At 33.3% G+C, this 12,394-nt stretch overlaps 1 protein-coding gene and 1 pseudogene across 1 annotated transcript; one reads left to right on the top strand and one right to left on the bottom strand.

Annotated features, from left to right (window-relative positions):
- Nucleotides 1–504: 504 nt before the first annotated feature.
- On the bottom strand, nt 505–1,322 carry LOC107794769 (uncharacterized; annotated as a pseudogene).
- A 4,490-nt stretch (nt 1,323–5,812) lies between these two features.
- Nucleotides 5,813–12,093, top strand: LOC107794768 (translation initiation factor IF-2-like). Its single transcript, NM_001325591.1, is given in 4 exon segments — nt 5,813–6,019; nt 6,106–7,386; nt 11,329–11,406; nt 11,494–12,093. Coding segments are annotated over 4 exon segments (1,641 nt in total). The 5' UTR covers nt 5,813–5,872; the 3' UTR covers nt 11,629–12,093.
- Nucleotides 12,094–12,394: the final 301 nt, after the last annotated feature.

Here is a 12,394-nt window from a genome sequence, read left to right as displayed (position 1 = left end):
GTAGGACATAATTTTGACTGATTAGGTTTTTATTTCTTCTTGTGCTTTTTCTTCTAATAAATTAGAATTAGGACATGCAGATTCTTTATTCGAAGTTATTGTCCAAGTGCAATTAGTATTACATCGACCACTAATATTACGATTTCATCCTTTAGGGGTGATTCCTTTTAAAATTAATTTAGCTTTCAAAGGGTATAAAAGTCGAGTAATATTTTGAGGATATTTTCGTTGTTCAATATATAATGTTATAACATTCGTGATTTTATAATAATATAGATAAACATATATATATATATATATATATATATATATAGATTAATTATTTTATCGCATACGTTGAGTTCGAGGAATATGTTTTCCTAAAGAAAACAATGGACTCTAATTATATTTTTATTAATTTTATGTCGTGTGAGGGCTTCGAATGTGTCTGCAGCCTAGTTTTTTTTTTTTTTTTGGATCCAAGATTGCATACATTTCATTAACCAAATCTATCAAAAGCCAAAAATAGCCAAATCAACTTAAGCATACTCCTCTTCTACCACAGTATCAGATGTGTACTGTGTAGCTCTTTAAACTTTAGAGAGTCACAAACTAAAACCATTACTGATTATCAAAACAAAGAAAAAGGCTTACACTTTCAGCGAAGATAAGCTGGGATCTTGATACGGATAAAGAGCATACTCATAACATAAGCCATGACAATTGACAACAAACACAACCCCAGCTGAAGCAAACGAAACCTTAACACTCTTATCTCTGTTCTTATCAGTTGCCAAATCCAACATCACAATCCCAACACCACCAAGTACAAACATGAACCCAGACGACAATCCTTCAATAATATACTGACCATTAACTCGACCGGGTAAAAAAACCACCGGTTTAACAGCACCAGTGAACCGGTCTTGTGTTGATCCAATTCCAGGGGGTTCAACAATGACGTCGTAAACGATGCCGGAGACGACCATGAAGTAGGTTAAAAGGATCAGGCCATAAACTGCCATGGCGGAGGGAAGGGTGACGGTTGGGATTTTTAGGCGGAGCTTTGGCGGGCGGAGGAAGGAGAATGGGAGGATACGAAGGATGTGGAAAAGTGGGTCGATTGAATAGTCATTGGATGGATCAGAAAATTGGGTTCCCGCGGTGGTTGGTGAGGAGTGGGTTTCGGATTTTGGTGCCATTCTTGATTTTCCGGCAGCAGTTGACGGTGGAGGAGGGTGGCCGTGGCCCGTGGGTCAAAAGATGGAGCAGGTCTGTAGCCTAGTTCATGTCTGTTAATTAGATTCTTCAGTTTGGTGTCATCCAGATATTAATTATCCCAAAAAACTACAGTTAACAAATCATACTTAATTCATATATGATCAATTTCATTTAGTTATAAAATGAGCCGCATTTGATTAATTGATTTACTACTTGTCAAATTAATTTTCTGACAAATTAATGTTGTGGGATAATGTTTTTGGAATGAATTCACAAACCCAAAAATTTTGGAATGAGTTCAATGTAACTATGGACTTTCTCATGGAGCACTAATAATACATTTACTTTAACAAAGTGGTGCACTTTTAGTCATAACACTGAAAAAAGCCCAAAAATATACATTATCTTTGGCTTTAGACTCAAAGTCACACATATTCTTCCACATGGAGCATTAATAGTCCATTTACTTTAACAAAGTGGTGCACTTTTAGTCATAACACTAAACACATTTTATTTTTTAACAAAAATATAAGATCTGACAAAATATTCGTTCCCTTTATTTTCTTGTTTACCGAAAGAAATAAAGATGACAGATTTATCTAAGTAGCAAATAGTAAATATACATAGAATTTATAAACTATTTATCTATTTACTATACGTAAAATATACATTTTACTAAGAAATGTTAAACACCATTAATTTTTATTTGCAATAATTTTTATCTAGATAACCTCAAATGGTATCTAGATTTTTTTATTATATACATAATATTTACTATACGTTGACATAAAATAGATATACGTAAAATCATTGCTCAGAGTAAAATAAATTTTATTACTAAAATAAATATACGTAATATATATTTATTAGATTTTTTTATTTTATGGGAGTCAGCGTATAGTAAACATAATATTTATTTTTATTTTATGTATATTTACTATACGCTTACTCCCATAAAATAAAAAAATCTAATAAATATATATTACGCATATTTATTTTAGTAATAAAACTTATTTTATTCTCAGCAATGATTTTACGTATATTTATTTTATGTCAACGTATAATAAATATTATGTATATAATAAAAAATCTAGATACCATTTGAGGTTATCTAGATAAAAATCATTGCAAATAAAAATTAACGGTGTTTAACATTTCTTAGTAAAATATATATTTTACGTATAGTAAATAGATAAATAATAAATAAATTCTATGTATAATTATTATTTGTTATTTAGATAAATCTGTCATCTTTATTTCTTTCGGTAAACAAGAAAATAAAGGGAACAAATATTTTGTCAGATCTTAGATTTCTGTTAAAAAATAAAATGTGTTTAGTGTTATGACTAAAAGTGTACCACTTTGTTAAAGTAAATGGACTATTAGTGCTTCCATGTAGAAGAATATATATGATTTTGAGTCTAAAGTCAAAGATAATGTATGTTTTTATTTTTTTCAGTGTTATGATTAAAAATGTACCACTTTATTAAAGTAAATATACTATTAATGTTTATGTGAAAGAATATGTATACGTTGATTTTAAAGTTAAAGAAGATATATTGTTTTGGTCTTTTCCTCGACTTTCTCCGTAAAACTTTGTACACTTTGTCCAATTGTATCATTTGCATTTATTATAGGCTGCGTGTTTAAACTTTAAAGTAAGTTATCATGACCGTTAAACCCTGCAACTGTTAAAAGGGTAATAACTCTCCTCCCGCCACACACAAAAAACTTTGACTCGTAGCCGAGCAAGCTTATTCAATCCTAGAAGTACTTTTTTTTTTATAATTTTTTTTTTCAAAGTTAAAATATTTGGCCAAACTTTTGAAAAAAAAAAATTATTTTTGAGAAGAAGCAGAAGCAGTTTAGAAGAAGCAGAAAAATTAGCTTGTCTTCAAAAATATTTTTGAAAAAAATATACTTAGAAGTAGTTTTTAAAAGTTTGACCAAATATAATTGCTGCTCAGAAGTGCTTTTTAAATTAATTAGTCAAACATAAACTGTTTCTCCCCAAAAGTACTTTTGCTAACAAGATATTATCTTTGCTAAAAGTTTTTTATTTGGCTAAAATGATGGGAGTTCCTACCAAATATTTTACAAATTCGGCCAAAAACAAAAAAAAAAAATATGCAGTTGGAACAAATAGACATTATATCTTAGAAGAAATAAAAAATAATAAAAGTTAGAGTAAAGTCCACATTGTATATTAAGATGAAGCAAAAAGAAATAAATAGTTGTAACAAATAAATCATTATATATGACTATATGACAATTAAAAGTTAAAAAATAATTTATTTGAAAGCTTATTTTTCAATTTTTATTCACTCCCACTCGCTTAAAAGAGAGTACACCCACACTATTTGTCACATCAGCGTCCAAGGGGTAATGACTCTCAAAAGATCAAATTGAGGGAGGTAATTAAGACCACGAATAGTTTAGAATTTGTAACTAATAATTCGTGCCAAATTTAAATTTTTTATTTTAGGTATTCCGCCTTTAACTTTATTGAAACTTAATAAACTGACTCAAGTATGTACAAAAGTTGATATCATAAGGTAAATTAAATTTATCCCCAAACACGACCAACTTGAGACTAGAATACACTTGCTTGCCGTTAGATAAGGGTTGAGATTTTAAAAGTTTCTACAAAATGAGACTATATAGTAATATTCTACTTCGATTTCTTGGCCACGTGATAGCTCCATTATGGTACCTTTTGATACTTTTGGCATAATATTTACTAGTAGTAACTTATATTGTTCTGGGGTATATCAGTCTTTACAAACTTAAATTATTCTTCAACTTATTTTTATTTATTTTCTTAAATAAATAGTCTCTATAATATGATGTAATCTTCTTATAGTAGTATCCATATACAATGATAATGGAGATAGACATGTTAACTAATTAAGAGGTGGGAAACAAATTGGATTTATAAACCTTGTGATTTGAATTGCAATTTTGTGATCACAGAGTTGTCCCTTGCGCAATGACATCATTTGCAAACAAATGAAAATAGCTCCGGGTCCTTTTTATTAAGAAAAATATTTTTTAAACAAAGATAACAAATAAATATTTTCATTTGCTTGCAAAATAATTCCAGAATAAGAACTATACAAATATAACAACTACTCCTAGTTTTTGTAATATATATTTGAAAGCAAGTCTTAAATGTGTCTTCTCAGATAGTTACCGTTCCCGGTAAAGCATTTTCTTCATCTTCCTTCCCACGGAAAATGTGAGCTTTAAACAAAATAGTACATTGTTTAAGATAGAATTTTGATACATCAATCGAGAGATGTGATATTATGAAAAATAAGAAAAGGCCAATAGAGTTGGCAAATGTTGGAACTTGGAACAATCACAGCTTCGCATTTGTCTCACCTTTGGCCCTCCTCTATATCCCGTCGTTTAAAAGAATGATTGGATTCAACACACATTTTTTTTTTTTTTTTTTGCATGTTATGTTAAAGTGTTAATGCAAACATGATTCTTTAATTTTATGTTAAAAGAAAATCTACATAAAAAAAAAGGAGTAACTACTTTTTGAACTATGTAGACCCCGTTTACGCTTTTTGCAACTTGAAATTTGTTTGACAAGTTTAAGACATAATTTGAACTTCAATTGAAATAGTAAATATTTCTAGTTGAAATCGCTTAGAGGTTCGTTTCAATTTTCAAGTGAATTTTTTTCTGAAAACATTTAACTTTCACTTACAATCAAAGATCATAATTATTTTGTCAAAATGCAACAATTTCCAAATACAATCAACTTCTATAGACTTTTTCAACTATAAATTCAAATTTTATCCAAACACATACTTAAAGAATTGTTTTCCAAATAATATATAGTACAAGTGCAACTTGTGGATCTTATAATTCTCCATCATTTCTATCCTTTTCTCGTCATCCTTTCTTTCTTCTTCTTTTCTCTCTTTATTCCTCTTCTTCGTCCTCCTCCTAACACCCTCCTTTTTTTGGCTCCTACCAACACCATTAGGGTGTTAAAGTCAAAGTTTTACTATAAATATATTTAAGTTAAAAGAATTACTCCAGCTAACTTTGATTAGATGGTACTAATACATTTTCGCAATCCAAGAGAAGCACATTAATAAATGTTGTCATTACAGTCATAACTCGAAAGCCTACATTCATTTTCCTTCAGGACAGTCCACTTGCCTACGCATTTCTTTTTTTAGAAACTTTTTGAAATTCCGTCAGTAAAAGAAAAAAAGTAGATTCAAATTTAAGTCATTACTATTTGAAAGAAAATAAAGAGAAAATTTGAGTTAGTGGTCCAAAAAGGCAATAAAAAGTCAGGAGGGGTGAAAACGAAAATACAGAAAGTAACAGATGCAAACATAATTTAAAAAGGGGGGCAGATAAGGACACAGGTCACACAATTGCTTTATTAAAAACTTAAATCCGCAAAAATTGTCATCTTAAATCCGATCTTACCCCCTTAGGTTTTTTGGCTGTGATTGTACGCATCCGCGCCTCCAACGGTCCAATCCAAATCTCTTCCTTCCCCAAATACCCATCTAATCCTTTTATTTTTCTTTATTTTCTCTCTCTATACTATACACCCACTTTCTTTTCTTGGATTTCTCCTCTGAATTTCACCATTTCTGTATCTTCACAAAGCTTATTTGTAAATTACATACATGCCCTGATGGACCCATCCATGGATCTACCGACGACCACCGAATCACCGACGTTTAACTCAGCTCAAGTTGTAAACCATGCTCCTACCCCTACCCCTCCTCAACCCCCTCCCCCTGCCCCTTCCTTTTCGCCTACCCACCCGCCTTATGCTGAGGTACGATACGAAGAAATTTTGCGAGTTTGTTTTTTTTTTCTTTCTTTTTTGACTAAAGGATTGATTTATTTTTTCAACTGTGACAGATGATAACGGCGGCGATAACGGCGTTAAAGGAGAGGGATGGGTCAAGCAGGATAGCCATAGCTAAGTACATAGACCGAGTCTACACAAATCTTCCACCGAATCACTCGGCCCTGTTGACTCACCATCTTAAGCGTTTGAAGAACAGTGGTTACCTTGCTATGGTCAAACACTCTTACATGCTCGCCGGACCACCTGGATCTGCTCCTCCGCCTCCTTCCGCCGACGCCGATTCCAACGGTGTTGGTACTGATGTTTCTTCTCTTTCTAAAAGGAAACCTGGTCGTCCTCCTAAGCTCAAGCCTGAGGCCCAACCTCATGCTCAGCCTCAAGTCCAAGCTCAAGTCCAATTTCAAGACCAATTCCAAGCTCAGCTTCAAGCCCAGCTTCAAGCCCAACTTCAAGCCCAACAGCAGCAAGCAGCCCAGTTTCAACCTCAATTCCAACTCATCCAACAACAGCCCCAGTACTTACCTCAACAACAGTTCCAGCCCGACCCATTACTCCAACCTCAGCAACAGTTCCAGACCCAGCCACAGACGCAGGCCTATGCTACTCCTGAAGGCCATAATTATGCTGGCCTTGGCGCTGAATCCGTGTTTGTTTCTCTTGGGCTAGCTGATGGGCCTGTTGGAGTTCAGAATCCTGCTGTTGGGCTGGCTCCGGCACCGGGAGCTGAAGAGAGTACGGCAAAGAGACGACCAGGTCGTCCCCGTAAGGATGGTTCCACTGTGGTTAAACCGGTGGAACCCAAATTACCGGACCAGAGCGGTGGTAGTAAGAGGAGACCTGGTCGTCCTCCTAAGAGTGTGACAGTTAATGCTGCTCCTGGATCAGCTATGGGTTCTGGACGACGAGGTCGGCCCAGGAAAAATTCTGTTCCTGGACGACGAGGTCGGCCCAGGAAGAATGCGGCTGTTGCTGCTGCCAATGGCGGTGCCAATGTCGCAAATATTCCTTCTGTTGGTGCCAATGTGACCAATGTTCCAGCTGGTGGTGTCCCGGGAGCCATAACAACACCTAAACGAAGGGGACGGCCACCAAGGTCTAGTGGACCTCCTGCTGCTACTGTGGGTGTTACAGATGTGCCTATTGCTGCTGCTTTTGATACGGAAAACTTGCCTAATGCTGTTGGTGGTGGCGGTGTCACAAATAATGGGGCTCTGCCTCCCCTCGGAAAGCGACGTGGACGGCCTCCAAAATCTTACGGCGCTGCAGCCGCTGCTCCTACTGTTAAGAGACCCAGGAAGCTTTCTGGAAAACCTCTGGGTCGACCTAGAAAGGTATAACTACTACTATGGTATTTACTTGCTTTATTTAGAGCCTGTTTGGAAAGCCACCATGGAAATGGAGTTGGGTGTAATTGAGTGTAATTGCACAGTTTGGCATGTTTGTTTGGCCAAGTAATTACTTGGTCATCATAGAATTGGGTGTAATTACACTCTCTAATTCTCATGGGAGGTAAGAATTGGTGGTATTGCATTTTAGTTTCTTTCCTTTTCTGTTTTTATTTTAATTTATTTTCTTTATAACTTTTTATTTCTATTATTTTACTTTTTAAATTTATTTTTACATTTAAATTCTTTTGAAATTTTAAAATATATTTTTCCTTGTACATTATTTATCTTTTATTTCTCTACCTTTACTTCTTGTGATTTCATGTAATTGCCTATATTTTATTTTTTATTTATTTTATTATTTTATTTTTTGAAGCTACACCTCCTAATATTAGAAATAATGAGTCAATAACAAACTTGGAATATAATGAATGATGCAATTAAAGTGAAATTTCGTTGTTGAATGTGGTTATAAACTTATTATGTTTCCTAATCTTAAGCTTTGGAACTTACTATTATTACGTTAGAATTTGACATAAGGTAAGCTATTGTTTTGGTGGGATTTTGAAATTGTGTTATATTCATCGTTCCAATTTACTTATTTTAGTAGTATTGGCTCACATTGCATGTTCTTCATTTTTTAGTTAGAATTGATAGATTAATTTTATCAAATATTTGAATAATGTTATGACATTATATTTATAAATATTAATTTATTTTATCAAACATGAATTCCATGATGTTCTTATGGAACATATGTTTTTAGTTTTTGTAAGCATCTTTCTTCTAGATTTCACGGTGTTCCTATTTTTCTTATGATTGTTGTGGTGATACTAATATTGTCTCCCTTTGCTTTGCATCTTTCTTCTGGATTTTATAATGTTCCTATTTTTCTTATGATTGCTGTTGTGATACTAATATTGTCTCCTTTTTGTCTTTTTGAGCCGAGGGTCTTTCGGAAACATCTCTCTACTCCTTCGGGCTAGGGGTAAGGGTAAAATGTGCGTACACATTACCCTCCCCAGACCCCATTAGTGGGATTTTAGTGGGTGGTTGTTGTTGTTGTTGTTGTTAAGTATCTAAATTAAATATTATTAATTTGGAATATATATATATGTTTACAATATTTGTTATAAATATATGATTGTTAATTAATGTATATTCACGGAGAAAATATATATTAAATACCAAATATAATACTTATAAATTATAGGCTATATTTATTATACTCCCTCTGTTCCAATTTACCAATTTATGTGAACATGCTTGACTGATCACGTAGTTTAAGAAAAAATGAAAGACTTTTGAAATTTGTGGTCCTAAACAAGTCAAAAAGGGGCCAGAGTATTTGCGTCTTCTCATTAAGGGGTAAAATTGTAAGTTTAAGCAAAATTGTTTTCAAATTTAGAAAGAGGTCATTCTTTTTGGAACGGACCAAAAAGGAAATAAGTTCACATAAACTTGAATAGAGGGAATATTAACTTTTAAATTTTGATAATTACTTCATTTAAAATTTAATCGAACTTTGTAATTACACTTATGCAACCAAACAAGAAACTTGTAATTACAATTACACTGTGACAAGTAATTACACAGTTGTGTAATTAGTAATTACATCAATTCCAATTACCTGATGGCTTTTCAAATAGACCCGTAATATCTCATTATGCGTTAGTGCCTTGGTGGTGATTGCACCCAACCTGCGCTGTAAACCAGCAGGGAAGGAACCACGAATGGTGATATTTGTTGGTCTCTTGGTTCATTACACTATAAATATAGCCTATAGCAAATGTTTTAGCACCTATTTGTTGGTCTTTTGGTTCATTATTATTCGGAGAATAAAGGTGCTAAAACATTTGCTATAGGCTATATTTATAGGGTAAATTGCACTAAACTCCTCTATGATGTGACTCAATTACATATACTACACCCCTTTATTTTAAAATCTTACACTTATATCCCTTAGACATTGAAAATTGTACACAAATATAATGATGTTATCCCTATATTTTATCTTCTTAAATTTGATAAACTTAAATACATATAAACTCTTTATTTGTAATTTTAATTTGTTTTTAGTAATTATATTGTAATATATTTAATTACGGGTATACCTCATGCTTTTCAAAACTAAACACCTAACGCAATTGGAAATATTGTTCAAGCTAATATTTGTGTAGGATCTCCATAGTACACGGGGTTATCTTTTGGTATTTGTGCTTTTTTGCATAAAAATATGGGAAGTTTTGTGGTTGCATAATAATACTAGGGATGTTAGTTTAGTTTTTTCTTTCCTTTCTTAGCCATATTATGATTCTCCTTTTTACTATAGATTAAGGTAAAAGATCCAAAATATTATTTATTATCCCTTATAAAAGAAAAGATATTAATTATTGCCCATTTTTTAAAACATATATAGGTGGTAATTAGTACATGAATACAGTTTGTGAGAGTGAGGAAATTATGGGAAGTAAAAGAAGTGTTGAATTCTTTTTCCCTGGATCATGTTTTGTTTAGCTTGATTAGTAGAAACAATAAATGAACCAAAAATGGAAAGGTAATCATGCATCGTCTATTTTTTGGATATAGGTTGTGATTAGTATATAAGTACAATTAAAGAGAATGAGGAAGGCAAAAACTGTACAAATTTAATATGTGACGCTCCCTAGAGGAGGAGTACAGTCACCTAACTTTTAGTGGAAATAATATCTCACGATATAATTAGTAACTAATTGATGATCTTCAAAATAGAGCTATCGAGTATCCATTCTGGATGAGAAATAGAAATAAAGTTGGGTAACACCTTTTTTCCTTAAAAAAAAGTTCTAACAGCTATATGTAAAATTCACTGTCGTGTATTTTCATTTTCACTGTTGCTTAGTATTGGCTCGATCACGGCTTCTTGGTTATTAGAAGAGCACGAGAATGAGGAAGAAACAATTAGCTTGGGTGAAAAGTAGAGATAGGTGACAATTGATTATAAAGAACTAACTTATAGATTACTTGAATGCTTCAAAGGAAATTTCCTCTAATTTGGCAATTAAATAAATTGAAATTAACTGAAGCGAAGAAGTATATTACTCCGTATATGTGGAAGTTGGTCTCTGGATAACTGAATTTCCTAACTTGTCTTTTGGTTTTAAGCCTCCAGCGGCCAGCGCATTCTTTACCTTTGCTGCCAACAACATTTTCTGTCGTGTAACTTTTGTTTATTTCATATTTGAAACTGTTGAAACTCATTGTCTCTCTGGCGTTTTATTCCGGTGTTCCCAGTTTTGTACATGTGAAAGCTTAAGTGGCAAACATGTGTGTATTTGTTTTCCTGGGGAAGAGAAGATGACCTCTCGATCTCTGCTTTAACTTTGCCTAAAAACATTGGCAAACTGTAGTGTTTCTTGCTGAAATGAAACAAGATTTTTTATTTGAATATGTTAGGGTGAGGATTGGAGGACGGCATGAATTCTATACTTCATACAAAATGAGCAGAACATATATTTGTTGATTTGGTTACTGATAAAAAGAATATTTTGTTGGTTTGGTTACTGATAAAAAGAATATTTGTTGATTTGGAATCTATGAGATATAGTGATGATTTATACTTGGCAAAAAAAATAAAATTGGGTAGATAGATAAATAAATTAACACAGAAGATATGATGATGCTTACCAATGAAAAAAAAGGAATATTTATCTCTGTTTGAGAGAGTGGTCTTGAACCAATAGGAAATTGCCTCTGTATATGAAAGGTTTTCTTTCAACTTTGTTATTCTTTCTTTGGCTTGGGATGGAAAATGGCAATGATAGATCTGACGCATTGGAGTTTTTTGCAACTATTTTCACATATTTGAATTATTCCCAATTTAATCTGTGCAAATATCCTGTTTCCTAGAATGTGACATCCCCTGCAGTTTCGGACCCCAAGTTGGTGGTGGCCTATGAAGAACTAAAGGGGAAACTTGAACACATGGTAAGTCTCTGTCAGACAAGTAGTATTTTAATTTAATCCACTCTTGTACCATTGTGTTGATATAATCCATTTTGAAAACATTGGCAGCAATCAAGAATCAAGGAAGCAGCGAATGCGCTGAAGCCATGCTTAAATGCTGAATCGCCAGCAATTGCTCTGGCAGCATTGCAAGAGTTAGAAGAGTTAGCAGCAGCAGGGGGGAATCCAGTGCAGCAAAATTGATAAAAGAAGATGTCGCAGAGATTAGGAATATGGAGGCAGTGCTTAAACTCAGAGTGTTAAACATTATTCAAGGCTGGAAACCATGAAAATCAAGGAAGTTTCGGTGCAGACTAGTTGTTTGTGACAGGACGAAGATGCGCTTAGACTTGGAGGCAGTGTAGCTACCTACCTCTAATGTCAATTTGTTAGGTTAAAGCAGGATTTGATATTTTGTTGCACAGTATGAAGTATGTTTTAGTTCTAACTGTATTAGCAGTTGATTTCGTCATTTGATAATTACCTTATTCTGCTAATTTGGTTAATGACAATTAAGGGGGAGACAAAATCATGCTCGTGGGCTATATGTACTGTTGTTTGAGTATGTTGAATGGATGGAAATGCCTTTGTTAGATAGATGTATAATGCCGGCATTATCCCTCATCAACAGTTGCCTTTGCAAATGTCGTAAAAGCATTTGAATTTTATTGGCATTATCCCTCATCAACAGTTGCCTTTGCAAATTTCGTAAATGCATTTGAATTTTATTACTGGCTTTCCTGTCTTGTACCAGCTTTGGTCCCTTGATCTAATGGTTAGGACTTAGGAGAAACAAGAGCTGATACTGTTAAATGCCAATTTAAATTACTATTAGAGCTTTTGTCTAATTTTAGTCTTGCAAAGGCAGAAGTATATCAGGAGTTTTATCAACCAGATTAAGATATAATTGCCTGGCTATACATGGAGATTACCTGTGCGATGAATAATATGATCTAAAGTTTTTCTAGTA

This window comes from Nicotiana tabacum, chromosome 4, assembly GCF_000715075.1.
Source record: "Nicotiana tabacum cultivar K326 chromosome 4, ASM71507v2, whole genome shotgun sequence".
Classification (NCBI taxonomy): Eukaryota; Viridiplantae; Streptophyta; class Magnoliopsida; order Solanales; family Solanaceae; genus Nicotiana; species Nicotiana tabacum.
Note: the sequence above shows the minus strand (reverse complement) of the source record. Positions and strands in the feature narration are given on the sequence as shown.